General features: G+C 44.7%; 1 protein-coding gene across 1 annotated transcript in view; it reads right to left on the bottom strand.

The window, feature by feature from the left end:
* Positions 1-10,781: 10,781 nt before the first annotated feature.
* LOC308473637 (uncharacterized protein) overlaps positions 10,782-23,532 on the bottom strand; it is a 178,742-nt gene continuing 165,991 nt past the window's right edge. The window contains exons 5-6 of the mRNA XM_080999441.1: positions 15,781-15,854; positions 10,782-10,844 (exon numbers count right to left, since the gene is read on the bottom strand). Coding sequence (XP_080855567.1) covers positions 10,830-10,844; positions 15,781-15,854 — 89 coding nt within the window. The 3' untranslated portion in view covers positions 10,782-10,829. The remainder of the gene's footprint in view (positions 10,845-15,780; positions 15,855-23,532) is intronic.

Genomic DNA, 23,532 nt, shown 5'->3' with positions numbered 1-23,532 from the left:
TTGCCCAGGTGTAACAGTTGCCTGAATGGTAGCCACCTTCCTGGGATTCAGGGTCTGGACATGTATCCCCCCCCCACACACACACACAGTTTGAACAATTATTCCTCCAGAAAAAGGGGGCAGCCTTTCATTTCTATGGGCCCCAGTGTGGAGTTCTGCATGACACATCACTTTATGCTCCTGCAGGAAAGGTGAGCAGCTGCTCCTCAATCATGTCATCATCTGACCTTGACAGCCATGCCAAACAGGTGGTCCAGTTCTTGGAAGCAGGAGATACCAATGTTGTTGTCTATTCCCAGCAACAATATGTTTTTCACTTCAGCAGATTTAAATTTAAGACAGTGAGGACCAAGTGGCACATTACATTCCAGTATGTTTCTGAGCACAATTCAAAGTGTTGACCTTTAAAGCCCTAAACGGCCTCGGCCCAGTATACCTGAAGGAGCATCTCCACCCCCATTGTTCAGCCCGGACACTGAGATCCAGCACCAAGGGCCTTCTGGCAGTTCCCTCACTGCGAGAAGCTAAGTTACAGGGAACCAGGCAGAGGGCCCTCTCAGTAGTAGCACCCGCCCTGTGGAACGCCCTCCCATCAGATGTCAAAGAGATAAACAACTATCTGACATTTAGAAGACATCTGAAGGCAGCCCTGTTCAGGGAAGTTTTGATTGTGTGACATTTTAATGTATTTTTAATCTTTGTTGGAAGCCACCCAGAGTGGCTGGGGAAACCCAGCCAGGTGGGAGGGGTACAAATAATAAATTACTATTACAATTACTATTATTACTATTACTATTCAGCGGCACGTCTGTTTTTCGTGGTCTTTCTTTCTTAGCAAAAAGCAAACTTCAGCCGAGAGCAACATTTGACTCCTAAACCCTTTCCTTTTTTGATGTTCAGACTCAAACATACTGCTTTTCACCCCAAATCACAGGCTCTTTGAGTTTCCCTGTTTTCCAGGGGCAGCCCCAGATTTACAGAAGCCATCCCGGTTTCCGATTTGATTCCAGAATGTCCAGCTTTTCCTTAAAAGGTAAAGGACCCCTGATATTTAAGTCCAGTCGTGAACAACTCTGGGGTTGCGGCACTCATCTCGATTTACAGGCCGAGGGAGCCGGCGTTTGTCCGCAGAAAGTTTTTCCGGGTCATGTGGCCAGCATGACTAAACCACTTCTGGTGAACCAGAGCAGCGCACGGAAATGCCGTTTACCTTCCCGCCAGAGTGGTACCTATTTATCTACTTGCACGCTGGCGTGCTTTCAAACTGCTAGGTTGGCAGAAGCAGGGACCGAGCAATGGGAGCTCACCCCATCATGGGGATTCGAACCGCCATCCTTTCGATCAGCAAGCCCTAGGCTCAGTGGTTTAGACCACAGCGCCACCCACGTCCCTATTCTCATTAGAGAAATGTTGGAGGGCATGGGGTTATATGACCCCTGGTCACGGAGATAAGTAACTATACAGCCTTTAGAAGACATCTGAAGCCAGCCATGTATAGGGAAGTTTTTTTAACGTTTCATGTTTTATTATGTTTTTCTATATGTTAGAAGCCTCCCAGAGTGGAATAGAACATCCCTCTTTTCATCGGATAAATTTTGGGGGGTATGAAATCTGGGTGGGGAAAGGGACATCCTACAGAGGAAAGAGAGACATCACCTTGCCAAAAAAAGGCTTGTATAGTAAAAGCTATGGTTTTCCCAGTAGTGATGTATGAAAGTGAGAGCTGGACCATAAAGAAGGCTGATCGCCGAAGAATGGATGCTTTTGAATTCTGGTGCTGGAGGAGACTCTTGAGAGTCCCATGGACTGCAAGAAGATCAAACCTATCCATTCTTAAGGAAATCAACTTGGAGTGCTCACTAGAAGAACAGATCCTGAAACTGAGGCTCCAATACTTTGGCCACCTCATGAGAAGAGAAGACTCCCTGGAAAAGACCCTGATGTTGGGAAAGATGGAGGGCACAAGGAGAAGGGGACGGCAGAGGACGAGATGGTTGGACAGTGCTCTTGAAGCTACAAACATGAGTTTGACCAAACTGCGGGAGGCAGTGGAAGACAGGAGTGCCTGGCGTGCTCTGGTCCAGGGGGTCACGAAGAGTCGGACACGACTAAACGACTAAACAACAACAACAACAGAGGAAACGCAAAATCCAGGCTGAAGGGTAACTCTGAGCAGAAAAACAGCCACGGGAGAAAGGGTTAAGCAGATCATTTTTTTGAACCTGGTTTGAAATCAAACCATGCCAGCAAAGGCATATTCCTGCATTGCAGCGGGCTGGACTAGATGATCCTCAGGGTCCCTTCCAACTCTACAATTCTATGATTCTCAAGGAACAGTGTTTTGCAATCCCTGGCAATTAGCTGATAATCAGCACTTGCAAAGTGCTGTGCCTTTTTAAAACCTTTAAAGCCTTTTTATTTATTTATTTACAATTCTGTCAGCACAAACTTGCCAGCGAGAAGCTGTACCTGTCAATATGCTTGCACCAGATTGGGGGATTCACCTCCATATGGCTGCATACAAAGCAATATTCTGCAAGAAGGGCTCTAAAATGTTTGAGGCGGACCCAGGAGTAGACCATGAACAGGTTTCCAGAGGCTCTCGAGTGGGGTTTCCAGCTTTCTGAAAAGAGAAGCTAAGGACATGCAGTGCACACTAAGGAGGATACAGCTAGTTTCTTTTAAGAGCATTCATAGAGGAGGCAGGTGAAAGAGGAATAGAGGTAAGATGAATATACAAAGACCTAAATACACGCACATCAGCTGAAAAGGGTTTCATAATGGGCCATCGTTTCAGTAGCACCAATGTACTAATGGCTAATGGGGGAGACGAGCAACGGGAGGCACACAGACACATCTCAAAGTCATTTCCAAGAAGATAAACAACCACATGAACATTTCCCACAAACAGCATAATACACTTAAATGTCATCATCATCATGTGAGCAGCTCAGAAGGAGCCTGAGAAGCAATTGCATTTGTGTTTTGCTCGCTACAGAAATATGTGCCTGCAAAGGCTTTCTCCGTGCCTTTTGTTTAAAGAATGAAGACAGGATGACACACTCTTAATGCAGGAACCACTGCATGTCCCATGGCCTAAAAGGGGTTTCTGCAGGGCTGACTTTCATTATACCCTGCCAAGTGAAAACCTGCAGAAGTAGAAGTTGAAATACCAATCACAGAGAAGGTTAGGGGATAACATTTGAATGATACAATACTGACATTTTATACAGTAGCATACTTTTTCGTTCTCCCCCTTTATGAACTGCCTTGACCATCATCCCTTTCTTTGAGGCTTTGTTCTTCACACACCTCCGACACTGATCTTCTCTGCATTCATCGATTCAGTTCCACACAGTCCCTCAGCCCCTTTTGTGTTCCCAGTCCTGCTACAACTATCACAGCAGTAGAACCAATGGCAGGGGCTGGGAGGGGGCCGGATCCTCAGTGTCATATGGAAATTATTTTGGCAAATTTTTGAAAACAAACCCACCCACCGAAAACTGTTGCCTCTTCAAGATCCATGTAGGTACAGAACCTGTACCACCTGGAGGTGGTGGATGGTGTGCAGATTGCATGTACAGGACCTGTGAGTCTACATGTTGTTACAAGCTTGTTTCCGGACTCACATGTGTGCAGCCAGCACTCCTGTCACACTAGGCTCAAGATGGAGAATCTCAAGACACAGTTATGTCAACATTATACATATGCCATGATCGGCAGAGATAAACCATGTCCTGTCCATATCGTAGACCCTTGTGCATATACAACTTTGGATACATGGCAGTCATGTGCATTAAAGGAACATCAGGCAGGATTCAAACTTCTTCAGCATCTTTAGGCAGGCTGTTTTTCTTTGCTCGCTTTGTTTTTGCACAGTTCTCCCAAATATGTGAGTCCAAATTTACCATACTGGCTTTAAGGAGCAAAGGAAGCTGAGTCAGACTCTTGGTCCATCTATCAGTGTGGTGTAGTGGTTAAGAGCGGTAGACTCGTAATCTGGGGAACCGGGTTCGCGTCTCCGCTCCTCCACACGCAGCTGCTGGGTGACCTTGGGCTACTCACACTTCTCTGAAGTCTCTCAGCCCCACTCACCTCACAGAGTGTTTGTTGTGGGGGAGGAAGGGAAAGGAGAATGTTAGCCGCTTTGAGACTCCTTAGGGTAGTGATAAAGCGGGATATCAAATCTCAGAATGGTCTACACGGCCTAGGACCCCCGTACCTATGGGACCGCCTCTCCCGGTATGCCCCAAGGAGAGCCTCAAGGTCCATAAATAGCAACACCCTAGTGGTCCCGGGCCCTAAGGAAGTTAGATTAGCTTCAACCAGAGCCAGGGCCTTTTCAACACTGGCTCCGACCTGGTGGAACGCTCTGTCTTGTGAGACCAGGGTCCTGCAGGATCTAATTTCTTTCCGCAGGGCCTGGAAGACAGAGTTGTTCCACCTGGCCTTTGGCTTGGAGCCAATTTGATTCCCTCCCCCTCTTTCTTTTTTCTTTTTCCTTTCTCCTCCTGTGATGAGGCTGCATTTTAATACTGTAATGTTTCAATATTTTAATTGTTGTATTTTAATCTTGTTTTTAAGTTGTATTCATTCAACTTGTTTTTATTATTGCTTGTTAGCCGCCCTGAGCCCAGCCTTGGCTGGGGAGGGCGGGGTATAAATAAAAATTATTATTATTATTATTATTATTACTACACTGGCAGGCAGCCGCTCTCAAGGGAGCCGAACCTGGAACCTTCTGCATTCAAAGAAAGCAATGTATCACTGCGCTACGCCCCTTCCCCATAGTAAAAGTGAAACGGTATAAAGTACAAGACATTTGTGAAGGTGATCACACATACACCTCCCAGTAGCTCTATTCTAGCTGGAAAAATCAGCTTTTTGCAACCTTTCCCCTTTACAATCCACCATCTCACATTCAGCATTATTTTTTCCAGCACAGTGTTTGCCTTCCCAAACGAGTACTTTTAGCAGCCGGGCACAATAACTGGATTTTAACTCTAAAGTGTTTTGTTTCTTCTGGTCAGGAGGTTAGCTACAAAAGCAGGCTAAAATGGTCCCCTGATGGATTCATCGGATGAATGAGTTGACTCTTTGTTGTCCAGTTTAAATAGTGGCTATGTTTGCTTTGCATTTTGGGGATTTAGTTCCTTGCTGAGCTAATGCCATGTTTGCTGAATGGGTGAGTCTGGAGTCCGTAAAAATCTACGAGACAACAGGAGAGAGCTGGTGTAGCAGCTAAGAGACTGAACTGTGAAGTCACAAGCAGTTATCTCTGAGGCCCCATCTGCACAATTCCTTTAAAGTAGGGCTGCCATACTGTATCTTGAAGAGCAAAGAAAGAGGACAGCCCGAGCCAGCGAAAGAGGCACACAGGGCCGCTGCCACAGCACACACCTCTTTCCCCAGGCTTGGGCTGGCAGCGGCTGTGGCGTGCAGAGCAGCCCAAGGCCCCCACCCCCGGATATTTCCTTTAAAATGTAAGAATCTGCCTGAATGAGCATGTTGGCTCCCCAAAAGAGGACATGCCTGGGTTTTCCCAAATGTAAAAAGGTAAAGGGACCCCTGACTATTAGGTCCAGTCGTGACCAACTCTGGGGTTGCGGCGCTCATCTCGCTTTATTACAGCTTCCGGGTCATGTGGCCTGCATGACTAAGCCACTTCTGGTGAACCAGAGCAGCGCACGGAAACGCCGTTTACCTTCCCGCCGGAGCGGTACCTATTTATCTACTTGCGCTTTGATGTGCTTTCGAACTGCTAGGTTGGCAGGAGCAGGGACTGAGCAACAGGAGCTCACCCCGTCGTGGGGATTCGAACCGCTGACCTTCTGATCGGCAAGTCCTAGGCTCTGTGGTTTAACCCACAGCGCCACCTGCATCCCATTTCCCAGATGTATGAAAACCCTATTTAAAGCCTTATCATATCGCTTTAAACGACTGTGGGTTCTCTTAAATATCCTGGAAACTGCAGTTTGTGCTGAGAGTTGTTAGGGAGCCCCCATTCCCCGCACAGAGCTACAATTCCCAGAAAGAATTGACTGTTAAACCACTCTGAGAAATTCTAGTTCTGTGAGGGGAATAGGGGTCTCCTAACAACTCTCAGTGGACGTGGGTGGCGCTGTGGGTAAAACCTCAGCGCCTAGGACTTGCCGATCGTATGGTCGGCGGTTCGAATCCCCGCGGCGGGGTGCGCTCCCGTCGTTCGGTCCCAGCGCCTGCCAACCTAGCAGTTCGAGAGCACCCCTGGGTGCAAGTAGATAAATAGGGATGCTTACCAGCGGGAAGGTAAACGGCGTTCCGTGTGCTGCTCTGGTGCCGGTTCGCCGGAGCAGCTTCGTCACGCTGGCCACGTGACCCGGAAGTGTCTGCGGACAGCGCTGGCTCCCGGCCTCTAGAGTGAGATGAGCGCACAACCCTAGAGTCTGGCAAGACTGGCCCGTACGGGCAGGGGTACCTTTACCTTTAACAACTCTCAGCACCCGGAACAAACTGCAGTTTCCATCTTTCTCAACAGAAGTCATGACTATTTGAAGTGATATGATACTGCTTTAAATGCAGAGTGCAGACGGGATCCCTGTCTTGGTGGAGACATTACCCCCCAAATAGTTCTAATAATGCTGGCCTACTTTACACGTTGTTGTAAGGCAGGGGTGGAGAACATTTTTTTTTTCTGCTTGAGGGAGACAGTTCCTCATGGGCAACTTTCCCGAGGCTGCATGCTGGGGGCGGAGATAAAAGGTGGGTGGAGGAACAGATTGGCTCTTGCCTTTCTGTGGCTGGAATATGGGCCTATTACCCAAAAGTCAGAGGTTTCTGTGAAGAGAACCTGAGCTTACAGGGTTAAACAGCTCAGAGTGTACGCCCTGCCTACTATTGGGAGGGGGGAGGTTCGTCATTTCCGAGAGCCTCCAGCCTTTGTTTCTCTCTACTTTCGCTTTTGAGGAGACAGGACGTGTTTTCACGATGCTGTTCGCTGTGATAGATAATGGATAGTCTGCTGTAAATAAAACTGCTTCTAGCTGCTAATATCCTGAGTGGACTTTATTTAAGCACACTGAAGAATGCACTGGAGTTTTTGCAGTTTTCTCTTACCGCTGCTGATCTCTGCTTTTGCTCAGAGCATCGGAATGTGGAGTTTGGAATGCAGAGGCCTGGCAAGAGACTGCGCAGCGAAAGCGGGCCGGACGCCAGGCTTATCTGAGCAATAAATCAATCTCCTTCAGAGTTTCTTCATGCACACACCTCCCCCTCTCATCCACGCAAGCAAGTGGCAACATCACAGTTGAAGGACACATTCCAGCTAGGCAAAAACTCTTGAGGAGGACCTGGAGCAGGGCAGGACCAGTGAAAGGGTGTGACCTGGGCAGGAGTGTCACGGTCCGGTTCATGGGTGATCAAAGTCCCGGAAGGGGATGTCAGGACAAGGGGCAAGATGGCGGGGTGGGAGCAGGAATGGGGTCAGGAAACCAAGAGTCTGAGGGTCAGAGAGCCAGGAGTCAAGAAGCCAAGGATCAGGAAGCAAGGAGTCACGAAGTCAAGGGTCCGAGGATCAAGAAGCAAGGAGTCAAACGCAGCAAGGCAGGGAATGTGTTGCTGTGGCAAAGAGCCGAAGGGAAATGCGGACCTTATATCCCTTCCCAGCTCTTGCCACCAGGTGCTGTGAGTTACCAATCAGCCTCACGTGTGCGGCCGCACCTTGCCTCTTCAGAACAAACTTAGGAAAGCCCCAGCCTGCAAAGTCCTATTGGTCACAGGGCCTGCTCCTGCAATCACACCTGACAAGGAGGCATGATTTTGACATAATCCTTAGAGCCAGCTAGAGAGGACTTAGAGGCCTGCATTCAGCGCCCCACACCTGAGGTTTTCCAGCCCTGTTGTATGGATTACTGTGATAGTGTCGAGCAAATCACATGGTGGGGCAGAGGCACTTACGTAGCCCCCCAGCAGAGGGCACAAATAGGACAGCATGGTGCAAACATGCTGGCAGGAAGACATGTTTGCCTCTGCTTGCAGATCACCAACCTCTCTTCCCCTTCCCCTCCCAGTAAGCAGCAGCAATTCGCCTGCTGGGATAAGTGCCTCCACTCCACAATACTGCCTGTTACTGGAGCACTTTAAACACTCTTAAGTGTACAATGATGTGCCTTGTTTACTTAGAAGTTCGCTTCAGTGGGGCTTATTTCTAGGCAAGTGGGCAGCCAATTGCAGTCTAAAGCACAACTGAATGCTATGCATTACTTTCACATTGTTGTTTCTTCCCACTCCCCTTTGCCACCAGCCTGTTAAGTAGCACAAATAAATAACTGAAGCACCAAACTGCTAATCTACAAATACCATTTCTCCAAAGCAATATGAATGGCTCTGGTGTAGGCTTGGGGGGGAGAGAAACGCCAAGAGCCCCCGTGAAAGAAAGAGCAGCAAGAACAGACACTGCCTAAGACTCTGTTGCGCACGGGGAGCTTTAACCCTGATGGATTGAGAAAGAGAGTCATGTTTAACACATGAAGAAAATTATATTTTATTATGATATAAACAGTTTCGGCAGCATTAGAAGCAGTGGGGAAGTGTGAAGTTATGCCAGGAAGAAAGGAGCCGTGAAGAGCGCACAGGGCCATGGCTTAGAGACACATTACCCAGATTAGAGGGATATTGTTTGCCAGCCAGCAATATCCCTTTTCACGTTGCTCGAGAGCGGACTGAAAAATGACAATGCCATTTGGAGCAGCCTTCATTATCATCCACTCATGGCGGCCAAAGATCCTCTGACTGAGAGGCACAAGGCCTCCTTATTACTTATCAGAGCCCAATTAACTTTATCTTGTTCATCTGAGCTCCAGCTGAGGCTAAGAGTTCAATAGTGCACACTAAGGATGATAAGGAGGCAAGGGGTTCGATGCAGCATTTTAATCACAGTGTTTATAAAAGAGCAATAAACCATCCAAAGAGCCCACTCACGTGGTTTCCAGCTCAACAAGGGAAGTGTGCAGTAGCAACACAGAGATTCAGGCTGGATTTTGAAAATCACCCACTTAAGCTATGAGCCAAAGCACTTTTGCCTGCTCCTCCTCGGATCCGATTGCTTCCCCCTCACTTTCATAGAATCATAGAATCATAGAGTTGGAAGAGACCACAAGGGCCATCGAGTCCAACCCCCTGCCAAGCAGGAAACACCATCAGAGCACTCCTGACATATGGTTGTCAAGCCTCTGCTTAAAGACCTCCAAAGAAGGAGACTCCACCACACTCCTTGGCAGCAAATTCCACTGTCAAACAGCTCTTACTGTCAGGAAGTTCTTCCTAATGTTTAGGTGGAATCTTCTTTCTTGTAGTTTGGATCCATTGCTCCGTGTCCGCTTCTCTGGAGCAGCAGAAAACAACCTTTCTCCCTCCTCTATGTGACATCCTTTTATATATTTGAACATGGCTATCATATCACCCCTTAACCTCCTCTTCTCCAGGCTAAACATGCCCAGCTCCCTTAGCCGTTCCTCATAAGGCATCGTTTCCAGGCCTTTGACCATTTTGGTTGCCCTCCTCTGGACACGTTCCAGTTTGTCAGTGTCCTTCTTGAACACGTTCCAGTTCCACTTTCCCTGCTCGCTGAACAGCACCTCTGGAGTCTTGCTCATTGCCAAAGAGAAAGGGAAGACAACAAGACCAGGAAGGGAACGGGAGGGTGGAAGGCAGGCAGGTGATTTAGAGATATATTCTATATATTCATAAATTTCTACAGAAACCTGGAGAACTAAATGTAAGATTAGAAAAATAAGAAACAGAGAGAACCAAAATTGACAGATCCTTCCATCCTTAACATTGGTAAGAAGTGGGCAAGAAAGAAAACGAGCAGAGGCTATCCTGTTATAAAATTATGGCTGCAATCCTAAACAAACTTAGGAAATTACCTCCCATCCAACTCAGTGGGACTTACTTCTGAGTAAAGGATTAGTGCTATCCAGAGTTGGCAGTAATGAACAACTCACAGCTGAGCCATCAAACTATGTGATGTTTTATTCCAAACTGTCGTGCACGTAACACCTGCAGACAATGTCACCTTGAGCATAGCTGCGCTGAACAGTTTTAGGTTTGGGTGCCATAAAGCCTATTTGATGTTTAGTAACAGCTGATCCCTGGAAGAAAGCACCTTCCGTTTATTAATCAAACAAACATCCATCTGAAATATTTCCTGATGCTTATAAAACACACATGAAACTTTATTATGAGCTGTCAGTGATAGATTTACTACCATAATACTCAGTAAACATAGACTTCCTTGCAATTGTGTCTCTCCACAACCCTTCTTTATGCCCTCCTATGCATTCATTTCTCAATAGCTGCACTGAAACCTGCTCCCTTCTTGGGGGTCCTGTACATTTATGGCTGCTTAAAGGCCATTGTCCTCCCTTTGCTGTCACTTGAGGTGTGCAATAATTGCTCAGAAATTCACAGCCTGTTGTGCCTTATTGCTTAAATATTTTTAAGAGCTCGACTAGGAATTTTCAGGGAGTGACTCTGAGGACTTGCTGCTTCATAAAGAATTGACAGGGTAAAAAAATGAAGGCAGGAAGGAGAAGAGGGGAAGGAAACTATCTCTGTGGAGCTAAAAGCCTGCCCAGAAGGTGAGAGTGTCTACCTCTGGAAGGTGAAAGGTCTCTACCTACACTGCAGGGAAATGCTGTGAACACAGAATATGCCTCTGCTTTTCCCTGTGTGCCAGGAATTTAACTTAGAGATCACAAACTCCTTAATGCAGCTGGAGACTAAGACTTCAAAGGAAACAAAGCATAAAACTGTATCACCAGATGAACTTGTGCCTTCTTCTGTTGCCTTCACCATATAGGCTCCTGCAGAAAACTTGCTTATTGAGCATTCAACCTTTTTCATGAGGAGGTTATACTGTACTGACACATCTTTTTTTTTCTGGTTCTACATACTTTTATTGGGTTTAGAACTGGACAAATCACCAGTGTACAAAATGGTAGACCACACTATCAGAAGCAGAGGACTGTGGGTTGCAGCAGCATTTCTATTGACCCAAAAGCATTTTGGGAAATGAAAGCATAAACTGATTGGGCAAAAAGAAAAAAGGGCGGGGGCAAATTAAGAGGACAAATTAAGATCCTGTAGATTTTGAAAGACAAGCTGGCCTGTCCTCATGTGCCTGCTGGGTTTACTTTTTGGAGGAGGGTGTAGTTCTGATTGGGGGTGGGGAAGGGGAAGGTGCAGGACCCCAAGGCTTTGAAATGTTGTGCCCACCCACCCCAGCCCAACAAGGAGCAGACGCCAACCCTCTGCCTTTTTGGTCACAAACCTTCCCAGAGCAGGGCTCCCATCTTGATTAGTTTACAGTAGTTTCTATGTCTTCCTGTTAATCTTTGGTTTATCTTAGGAAACTGGGCTGGAAGTCCACTAACTGCAGAAGGTCTCCTTTTTAAAAAGTGGTTTTCTTGCAACTGGGTGACATGTGCACTTCAGTTGCACAAGCAACATTGCTTTTTACAATGCAGTGGTACCTCGGGTTAAGAACTTAATTCATTCTGGAGGTCCATTCTTAACCTGAAACTGTTCTTAACCTGAGGTACCACTTTAGCTAATGGGGTCTCCTGCTGCCGCGCAATTTCTGTTCTCATCCTGAAGCAAAGTTCTTAACCTGAGGTACTATTTCTGGGTTAGCGGAGTCTGTAACCTGAAGCGTCTGTAACCTGAAGCATCTGTAACCCGAGGTACCACTGTAAAGCACCTGATGAAAGAAGGTAACATCCTTACAAGGCAGTATTAAGCAGGCTTACGCAGAAGTTAGTCCTACTGAGTTGACAGGGGCACCAGACACTCACAAACGTGTTAGACATATTTAAAATAATATGTCTAATTTAAAAATGAATTTAATAAGCCCTCCTGAGCTCCAGAATCATATACATTTAGCTGGTAGAGGCATTGGGTTGCTTAGACATGGATCAATGTATACATTTAGCATTTGTCTACCCTTCACTGGAAGGACAGATCCTGAAGCTGAGGCTCCAGTACTTTGGCCACCTCATGAGAAGAGAAGACTCCCTGGAAAAGACCCTGATGTTGGGAAAGATGGAGGGCCCAAGGAGAAGGGGATGACAGAGGATGAGATGGTTGGACAGTGTTCTTGAAGCTACAAACATGAGTCTGACCAAACTGCGGGAGGCAGTGGAAGAAAGGAGGGCTTGGCGTGCTCTGGTCCATGGGGTCATGAGGAGTCGGACACAACTAAACGACTAAACAACACTTCAGGAAGTATATAGGAGAGCTTATACTGAAGTTGTAAGGCAGGATTCTGCCACTTGAAGAAGCCAGAACTTTGGCTGTTTCCAGATCTTTGCCGTACACAATACATTGCTCATGTGCACTTTTGTACGCATAGATGACCCTGAGAAGCAAAAGTCTACAAAGTGTGACTTCCACGTTTCCAAGCACAATTCAAAGTGTTGGTGTTGATCTTTAAATCCCTAAATGGCTTCGGCCCAGTATACCTGAAGGAGCGTCTCCACCTCCACCATTCAGCCTGGATACTGAGATCCAGCACCAAGGGCTTTCTGGTGGTTCCCACACTGCGAGAAGGACAGGGACCAGGCAGAGAGCCTTCTTGGCAGTGGTGCCCACCCTGTGGAATGCCCTCCCATCAGATGTCAAGGAGATGAGTAATTATATAATCTTTAGGAGACATCTGAAGGCAGCCCTGTATAGGGAAGCTTTTTAAGGTTTAATGTTTTACTATGTTTTTATATATGCTGGAAGCCACCCAGAGTGTACCATGGGCAGAGAGCCTTCTTGGCAGTGGTGCCCACCCTGTGGAATGCCCTCCCATCAGATGTCAAGGAGATGAGTAATTATATAATCTTTAGGAGACATCTGAAGGCAGCCCTGTTTCGGGAAGCTTTTAATGTTTGATGTATTATAGTATTTTAATATTCTTTTGGAAGCCACCCAGAGTGGCCGGGGAAGCCCAGCCAGATGGGCGGGGTATAAATAATAAATTTATTATTATTATTATTATTATTATTATTATTATTATTCCAATCAATTAAAATGCATATATGCCCAAAGATGTTCAGCCAGGGAGATATCCCAGCTTTGCCAAGACTTTCTTATGTTTACGTGATCTTCATATCCTGAAGTTGTCAAGAATTATAATAATTATAATAATTACAATTTATTATTTATTCCCCAGCCACTCTGGGCAGCTTCCAACAAAATATTAAAAATGCAACAAAACATCAGACATTAAAAATGTCCCTAAACATGCCTTCAGATGTCTTCTAAAAGTCAGATAGTTGTTTATTTCCTTGACATCTGATGGGAGGGTGTTTCACAGGGCGGGAGCCACTACCAAGAAGGCCCTCTGCCTGGTTCCCTGTAATTTCGCTTCTCGCAGTGAGGGAAGCATCAAAAGGCCCTCGGAGCTGGACCTCTGTGTCCGGGCTGAGCGATGGGGGTGGAGACGCTCCTTCAGGTATACTGGGCTGGGGCATCCAACATGGATATACAACCCCAACCACCTTTTCTGCTTCTCTTCTCTCACAGAATGGGCTTATTTTCCTCTGGCTTAGTTCAGAGAGATTTGCAGCTGAATTTGATGGAGCACATCACATTTCTTCCATGCTGGTCAAAAATTACAACAATGCTGAAGAAAATCAAGTGCAGGATTTTTGACACAGCAGTAGCACAAAGCAGAGTTCAGTGGGAAAAGCCTGTTAGTATATCTCCATTAGTACTGGTTTGATGATGAGGAGGAGAAGTGCAAAATAAACAACCCCAAATCCTTAACCTCACATCTCTCTCTAACTCTTGAAGCATTTGGGTCAATATCAAAACACAGTTCGCAGGACCACACTGCGAACACCAGTTCAATAAAGTGCTCGAAAGGAATCATAATCATAAATGCAAGAACATGCTTAAGTACCTTGCTATATTTAAATCCGTATGAATAAAACAATAACCTTTCTGGTGTGTTATAACTAGGTCAGAATATCAAGTACCTTCCAAAGTAAACTGTGTTCATGAATAGAGAGGAGGAGATCTAAAAAGAAGGTAGTTCTGTGACCTGGCACAAGAGAATTACAAGCTTGATCCTCTAAAAATCTGCTGTGGTAGCATGCATTACTCCTGGCTTTCTGGGTAAACACCGTACCTCTGCTGCACTTGTCAAAGCAGCCCTATAATATCATAGAACATAAAAAATGGGGAAGGTTTCACAAGAGATGCAGTTCCTGGACTTTCAAAGGCCACTGTAATTGCCAGAGCCATCGTCATCATCGCTGACCGTGGTGCCCGCCCACGGCACACATGACATTGTTAGGGCCCATTGTTGCTGGGAACCAGCAATGACGCACGTGTGTGGTGGGGAGAAATCACCAATGTAAATCTTGCCCAGACTGCTCCATCCCTTTCAAATGTCTTCAGACAAGAGCTATCTCAATAAGCCGCTGTTCTCTCAGCCTCAAACCCCAACCCAATGCAATATTGGGATAGCAATAATAGTCTATCTCACAGTGCTGTTGTAAAGATCACTAGGATTATGGATGTGAAGCAATTTAAATGTATTTCTTAAATGTACTTAAATGTATTTCTTTCTTTCCACTTCGGGTGGTCTACTAGTTATTCTGTGTATTTGTGATACAGCAAGCATTGCTCTCTAGCCTTCCATATTTAAACCAGTTTAAGACTGCAATCCTAACCTCATTCACCTGTGAATAAGCCTCACTGAATTCAATAACACACTTCTGAGTAAGTATAGCTAGGATTGCACTGTTCATCGCTATAACTCCCTGCCCAGATTCCAATCTTACCTTATTCTACTCATATCATGACTTGTCTCCCTGGCTTCATTAAATAGGTTGCCACGCTAAACTTGCCTATCAGCAGCAGCCAGCCTTCACCTTTCTGTTACAAAGTTTTCTAACCAGCTCTGGTTCCACAGCATTTCATCCCTGTCTTCTTCTATATCGAAGTAGATGGAACCCATCAAGCTTCATGTAAAAGCATTTTCATATATGAAGTTGCCTTTCAGCCTCTTGTGTGCTACAGCCCCGAGCACTGGCAGCCCACGCTATGCCACTGTGAGCAACCACCACGTCAGCTGGACAACTCCCTTCTTCTGAAAGCCAAGATAGCCAGAGAAGATCTGGGTCACCAGGCATATTCTCAGATGTCTTAAAACAGGCCTGCATACCATGCAAATGGAAAAGAAATGGTGTGTGGTTTAAGAGGAGCATTATTTTAAAACTAAGTGGGCCTATATTGCTTTTCTCTTCTGTTCCTTTTACTACCTCCTGTGCTTCTAACAACAGCCTGACAGAAATAAACAGAGTAACTAAAGGTTTCCCTACAGCTTTGTCTTCCAAATCAAGAAAAGCTTCTATTAAAGGCACAGGAGCAAGGCATGTAGAGCAGGAACAGGAGCAGATGCACAATTTAAACCCTTTCCTTAAAAGGTGAGGCAAATCAAGAACTATCTGTCAATCAACTGAATCTGGGATACTTGCTTTAACTCTCAAAATGTGAGGGACTTTGTAACCCCAGCACCTATGTCCTAGATTGGTTATTAAGCTGTTGAACCAAACTACTATCATGATGACAGACTGAAGCATCTTACCATGACTGAAGCATCTGCCACAAGTACAAAACAGAGCCAGCCCACCAATGAGACAGGGGGAGGCGGTTGCCAGGCAGCAGGATCCACAGGGGGAGCTGATCCCAATGCAGATCTTTATTCCCACCCACCCCCTGTTCCTGATGGAGATCTTCACTCACCCCTTCTTCCCTGGTGGGGAGGGAGGATGCCATTTTGTGGTTTACCTCAGGTGTCAAAATGTCTTGGGGAAGCTCTGGTACAAAGATAAGACAACAAAGCACAGCATTATACTTTGAGTCTCATCTCCTGTCTTAGGACAAAACCATTTCCCCTCCCTTTTCTGATGGCCTCTAAGCCATCCATGTTTTAGGCCTCTGGCTCAACCTGATTTCTTGCATTCCTGCATGAAGGATGGATACAGTGAAATATCATTCCTTCTGTATTATAAAACCTGGCAATTAATAATTGAGAATCCCTCTCTCTCTCTCTCTCTCTCTCTCTCTCTCTCTCTCTCAGAACTAGAGTGCTCTCTTCTGCTTGTTAAGCTTAGTTCACTCCCACTGATAATTCACTAGAGATCATAATTTATGGACAATTGAAGCTGCAGAAACATCTCTTAGAAGGAATAGAGCAGATCCATAGCAACAATTCTTCAGGGGAATATTAATCCCCAGCTTTATGTAGTGCTAAGTGTACAATAGCAATCAGGACTTGAGTAGAAGCTGCTAATCATTGAGGGAAAAGGCTGTATAAAGAATTCATAATGGAATTAGCCTGAGGCAAACAAAGAAAGACAAAATTAAATCAGCCATCAAATTGCACCAAGGAATTTTAATTTACAGGTTAATGTAGGATTATGTAACTAATCACAGCTAACATTTTCAATGAACAACCAATAAAAATCTGCTCTCCCCCCCCCACACCTCTAATGGTATTCCAATAACACATTTTTATCACCATATAATGTGCAAGGAATGATTTTTTAAGAATTCTGGAAAAAAAAATCTTCCCAAATGCATTACGAGGCTGAACAATCGATGCAAAATGCCATCTTCCAGGAAATTAGCATAAATATACATCTCGATGATCTACCATTAGATTCCTGCCAATGCAATCTAATTCCTCAGAGCTTTTGTGGGACAGCTTTTACATAACCAAATGTCCATAACGGTAAGCTTTAAAGCATAACTGTGTTCCTCACAGGGGGAATTATACTGATACAAAAGAACCAGGATTAAATAAGGGAAACAACTTTGGAGTACCCAAATGCCTCTGCTTAATTCTAAGTAAAACCTCTATTATAGGCATTTATATCACTAAAGCATCCCTATCCTGTGACTTATGCTCAAAGGATTGATCTAATGCGATTTGGACTGTTTCTAAATGTGAGCATCATAAAAAGCAATAAGGTTTCGAGCATAAAAAGTTGATTAGCTTCCCCTCCGAGAGAAAGAGAGGATCTTCCAGGCAGCCGAGTTGTATTTTGATATCAGGCTAAGCATGAAAGAGAAAACCCACAACTTAACTTAATTATACATATATAATATATATCTATATATATTTGGGGAAGGACTCTGGGAAAAGTTCAAAATGATATTGTGTATATTAAAGGGACACTGGTTTTAAGATTCTCTCCCCCACCCCCTTGCACCACATATGGCAGCATGAAAATTGTTATAAATGGAGCAAAAAGTATTTTCATAAGCTTTACTTCACTTGACAGGAATGCTGGAAAGCAAAGCAGCGGCATTCATCTTGCATGTGTTTTTCGGGTTTGAAACAATGTGGGCAAGGCTCGCTTTACTTTCATCTCTGTGCTCCTTTAATACAAGCAACATTCAAGTGCCCGTCTGTAAGGAGACATGGCTTGCTTCCTCCCCTCCCCTCCCCACACTTTATACAGTCTAATTTTAAGATGCACACGTCCCCCCTCCCACATAGCCCCCCAAAAATTACAGTGTCAATTGCACTACCCTTCAGCAATCCTGTAATAACTTTATTCAACCATTTCTAATTATAATTATATTTTCAATTCCTTTTAGCTATAGAAACTCTTTATCAATCAGAGCACAAGACAGAAAATTACTTTATTACAGCTACAGCTCGTTAGTCTGAGTGCTCTTAATGAAGCAGCCTCATAATCAGATGAAAATCATGCTGGAAAAAACTTGCATCATTAGTCTGGGCCTTAATTACCAAGAAATATAGTCACTAACAATGATACTCCATTTCACGATACGGTGCATGCACTTTCCACACTCATTGCAATTAATAATTCTACAGACTGCTACAGAATCTTTCTATTTATTCATAACAATGGGGTGGGGAGGAATTTATAAATTTAATTGAGCAGCTCAGATTGCACTCCTTTGCTCTCTCCGGCTCAGATTAAGATGTCAAAAGGCTAATATTCTATCTTATATTAATTCATCATTTTAATTACATATTTTATATCTATGAAAATGGTTTTTTTTTCATTTACAGTTGAGGATGACATGTTTGTGCACATATGTGTAGTATGTGTACAGGCAGACAGGCACACACATAACTTTCAGGAAATCTAAACGTAGCCTCTGGTACCCTGGTGAAAGATGAAGGCCTTAGCACTTGAACAGCGCTTCTCTGTTTTGAAAATAGATGCTTTCCAACGCAATGAACGGGTGTCCAAAGCATTTCCACCACACACAAGGTAAAGGACAGATTCCCTTTTCAGCTATTCTGACTCTGGGAGTGCTGTAGGGGTGAGCGCGCTAGCACTAGCCCCCCTCCTCGCCATTTTCATCACTCTCCATGTGTTGGAGGATGAACTCATGAAGTGGGAAGCCAGGGCAGATCTCCGAGAGCAGGTGTCAGCAATTGGATCAAGCACAGGGGAAGCCGCACATAGAGTGTATTGCAGTTTACTTAGGCTCTCTTGGCTGAGTCTGGTTTTACTGGGTTTGCAGTTTGCCCCCCCCCCTCCATTGGTTCATGGACACTTTGCTGTTCAGGCAATGAATAAACTAAGTACACAAGAGAAGTTCTTGGAGATCCGCTCCCAATCCGTGGACAATTAATTCATCATCATCAAGCAACAAGGCGACATTCCACAGCAGTCTGTAACTGAGTCCAGACATTCATGGCTTTGGTAAAAGAGCTGAGGATGTATTCATTAAATGTGCCAGCAACAAGCACAGAAGGCAAGATTAAAATTCAAAATGACCTTGATAATCTGGAGCAGTGAGCTGTAAACAATAAAATGAAATACAACAACAAAAGTAAATGAAATGCCCGATGTATTAAAAACAAAATAGGGGAGTAAATTAGCTAGGTGCTAACACTGCTGAGGATTATAGTGACCACTATAAAAGCAGAGGTGAACAGTGCTTAGATAGCAGATGATCTTGAGTTACATTAACAGATGCAAAATTAAGCAATTTAAATCACAGAAAAACAGAATTAGTTGAATATGATGAAACCCATCAAAACCAACATAATTTACATTGGAGAATGGGTTAGCAGTCTCCCCCACCAATGTATCTAGAGATAATTCAGTTAACCCAACCTATTTTCAAATTCAGGCCTCAGAGCAAAGGCAACCCCCTTTCACATCAACACCTTTCTCAGGGTATATGCCAGGATATTGCAACGTATTTTCTTCATTAAAGAATCGCTTCACACAAGGCATTTTGAAGCGATTTATAGTCTCATGACATATATAAAATAGCTACACACATAAAAACAGTTGAAAACAACTGAATTTAAAAACTTTAAAAAAAACAACAACACAAAAACCCCAATATACATAAAAAGAGTTTTAAAAAGTGCAGATAAAAAAATCAATTCAGATCCAGGACAGACACCAACTTGGATAAAGGATTTTAGAAGACTTATTGGAAGAGGAGTGCCTTCAGCAGGCACAGAAAAGCTAACGGAGAAACCAGCTTTCTGATATGCAAGATTATTTCTCATTTATTTATTATTTAAAGCATTTGCATCCCACCCTTCACCCAGAGGTGCCGGTGCAGAAAAACAAAAATAACAACAGGTACCACTGTAATATTATTCCATCAGCTTTAAGTGACATGAGGTTTATGTGCACTAGGACAGAGCTTTTGAATGAGTCAAGACAATGATAATAGTAACTACAACAACAACTGGGGAGGAATCTTATATAAAATGGAGAGCTTCGTCCAGAGAAAATATAAAACAAATGACTAAAGAGAAAAACAGAAAGAAATGAAACATAAATAGTAATTCAAGCTGAGCCATATACTTGATTTATAAACAGAAAACCCCTAAAAGGTGAGGCTCATACTTGCAGTAATGAGATTAAGAAGAAACTTATCACAGCAAATTTGATTTTTTAAACAACAACATATTTCTGTTTGGCTACAGAGGCACATGTTTGGTATCCAAAAGTACCCAGATTGCTCACAGACACAAGCTTGAAAATATAGAGGTGGCCAGCAGCACGGGCTTCAGGTAGACTCATTCTGCAAGATTTGAGAACAATGACCTCAATCTATTTCCTGCTTGGCTTGTGAGCTTTTTCCAGCTTTACATCCCACCAGGTCCCACCTCATAACTTATGAGGCACCACTGGTTCACACCAGCACGCTGCATCTTGAGCCTCAGGAACAACATACTTTGTGCTTTGTGGAGTCAACAAAGATGTAAGTAACCTATACACAGACAAAACCTACACACATCTGGCTGAAGCTTTGTAAGGGCTTCACATAATCCAGCAGTAGCCGATGTGCTGCCTTCTGCTAGTTGTAGGACTACAGATCCCATCATCCCCAGTTAGCATGGAGACAGAAGAGCAACGTCCAGCCACTTTTGATTGATGGGGTCTGTGTGGAGAGGGTAACAACGTTCAGATTTTTGGGCATTGAATTACAAGAGGATCTGTCCTGGAGTGTCAACACAAGGGGGCTTGTGAAGAAGGCGCAGCAGAGACTGTACTTTTTGAGAATACTAAGGAAAAACCATCTTCCGCAGAAACTGCTGCTTGCCTTCTATCACTGTGCCATTGAGAGCGTGCTTACTTATGGCTTATGTGTGTGGTACGGAAGCTGTACTACCCAGGACAGGATGGGGTTGTGCAGGGTTGTTAAGGCAGCAGAGAGCATTGTTGGCTACCCACTCTCCACCTTAGAGCAGATTTATGCCACAAGGTGCCATAGGAAGGCACTGGACATAGTAAAAGATCCATCGCATCCTGGTCACTGTCTCTTCGAGCTCTTGCCGTCGGGACGGAGATACAGGACGATGAAGACAAGAACGAGCCGTCTTAAGAACAGCTTCTTCTCCAGAGCGATCTCGGCCCTGAATGGGAAGCCCGGACTTTGAAAGTCATCTAATCTCCCTTGCTGCATTATACTGTATTGTTTAATTAGTGTTTTTATGGAGCAGTCAAGTAATTTCGTTGTCCCCGAAGGGGGGGCAATGACAATAAAGATATTATTATTATTATTATTATTATTATTATTATTATTATTATTATTATTGACAAGGATTATGGGCACTGTAGTCCAACAAGTCCCATGTGGAAATTGGATTGCAAGGCTACCAGTGGCTCCATGTGCTCCCACAGGAGATAAAATGAAAGCTGGTAAGTAACTAGGCTTACTTCTGAAGAGTAGTGAGGTGCTTGTCTTATGGTAGCATGCTGCCCATTTGCCCTCTTCCGCGTTGGTTTTGCTCCCAGATTTGGAGCCAATGGAAGAATCACTGGTTATAATAAGTGGCTTATCAGTGATAGGATGTATGAGAACAGGATTCAAAGTAAACTCACAAAGGATTAGATTTGTTTCATTGTTGTGGGCCCAGAGTAGTTTGCAATGCCATCTGCGTTTAATTACTCAGGGCTTATGTTATGGCCCAGATAAATAACTTACACCAGACTAATTTGACATAAACTGGAGACAGACAATGTGCTACGACAGAGGCAGCATTTCATGAAGAATACACTCTCATTTCTATTGTCTCGTTGCCATTTCTGGACATACTGGGTTTTCACGACAGATATCATGAAGCCATCTAACTTCAAAGGTGCCTGCCATTAGAGAAGAAGAAGAAGAAGAAGAGTTTGGATTTGATATCCCGCCTTTCACTCCCTTTAAGGAGTCTCAAAGCGGCTAACATTCTCCTTTCCCTTCCTCCCCCACAACAAACACTCTGTGAGGTGAGTGGGGCTGAGAGACTTCAAAGAAGTGTGACTGGCCCAAGGTCACCCAGCAGCTGCATGTGGAGGAGCGGAGACGCGAACCCGGTTCCCCAGATTAGGAGACTACCGCTCTTAACCACTACACCACACTGGCTCCTGATGATACTTGGTGGGAAAACCCAGCACAATCAAAACACACTTTACCTCTCTAGGAAAAGGTGCAAAATAGTCATAGGTCCATAATGCGTGTGAATTTTTTTTATTGTGTGGGGAGCAGGAGATGGACAGAGTTCAGTCTTGGCTCCTCCCTTTTTATTATTCAGTCATGGCAAGATCTGAAATTGCTAAAGAACAAATGAAATGTAGTAGTACAGTGGTGCCCCGCAAGACGAATGCCTCGCAAGACGGAAAACCCGCTAGATGAAAGGGTTTTCCGTTTTTGAGTTGCTTTGCAGGACGAATTTCCCTATGGGCTTGCTTTGCAAGACGAAAATGTCTTGCGAGTCTTGAGATTTTTTTTCCGCTCCCCCCCCCCCTTTATCTAAGCCGCTAAGCCTTTAATAGCCTTTTAGCAGCTAATCCGCTAAGCCGATAAGCCTTTAATAGCCGCTAAACCGCTAATAGCACTAATCCGTTAAGCCGCTAATAGGGTTGCTTCGCAAGACGAAAAAACCGCTAGACAAAGACACTCGCGGAACGGATTAATTTCGTCTTGCAAGGCACCACTGTACTTGTAGTAGTAGTAGTAGTAGTAGTAGTAGTAATTTTATTTATACCTCGCCCTCCCCGGCCAGAACCGGGCTCAGGCCAGCTAACACCAATAAAATTACAATAAAACGTAATAGGAAAAAAAGTTAATTAAAATACGGGTTAAAATACAATTTAAAATGCAGCCTCATTTTAGTACAGTGGTGCCCCGCAAGACGAATGCCTCGCAAGACGGAAAACCCGCTAGACTGAGTCCAAACCAAAGGCCAGGCAGAACAGCTCTGTCTTGCAGGCCCTGCGGAAAGATGTCAAGTCCCGCAGGGCCCTGGTCTCTTGTGACAGAGCGTCTCACCAAGTCGGGGCCAGTACTGAAAAGGCCCTGGCCCTAGTTGGGACCAATCTAATCTCCTTGCGGCTCAGGACCTCCAAAGTGTTGTTATTTGTGGACCTTAAGGATCTCCACGGGGCATGTAGTGGTGATGCTTATATTTAAATCCCTATTTTTGTCCATGGAACTGAAAGCAGCAAGCACAATATTCTCCATTTTGTTCTCACGATCTGGGAGGTAGGTTGGTCTTAGTGTGTGACTGGAACAAGGTCACCCAGTGTGTTTCATGGCTAAGTGGATATTTGCATGAGGGTCACCCTAGTCCTAGACCAGCACTCTAACCATTGTGCCAGGTGTGGGGAACATTTGGACCTCTAGATGTTGCTGAACTACAACTCCCATCATTCCCAGACATTGTTCATGCTTGCAGCGGCGGATGGGAGTTGTGGTTCAGCAACTTCTAGAGGGCCAGTGGTTCCACACACCAACACTATACCATGCTGGCTCTTTTTGAAAATGCACCCATCATCAGAGAAAATGGAGCCATGTCCTGGACCAGCTCATGAGTGTCAGGATCCGTCCTACTCTCGAGTTGGACCCTGACAGAGAAAAATGCCCAACTGGCATGTTCTCTCCCTCCTGGTTGATAGTTTGGGAGCTTCAAAAGCTTTCTTCTGCCTGAACATCACAGCGACCGATGCCAACATCGGCACACTTAGAGATCCACAGTGTCTTCGCACTTTG

Source organism: Podarcis pityusensis, assembly GCF_964106645.2.
Source record: "Podarcis pityusensis genome assembly, chromosome: 3".
Taxonomy (NCBI): Eukaryota; Metazoa; Chordata; class Lepidosauria; order Squamata; family Lacertidae; genus Podarcis; species Podarcis pityusensis.
Note: the sequence above shows the minus strand (reverse complement) of the source record. Positions and strands in the feature narration are given on the sequence as shown.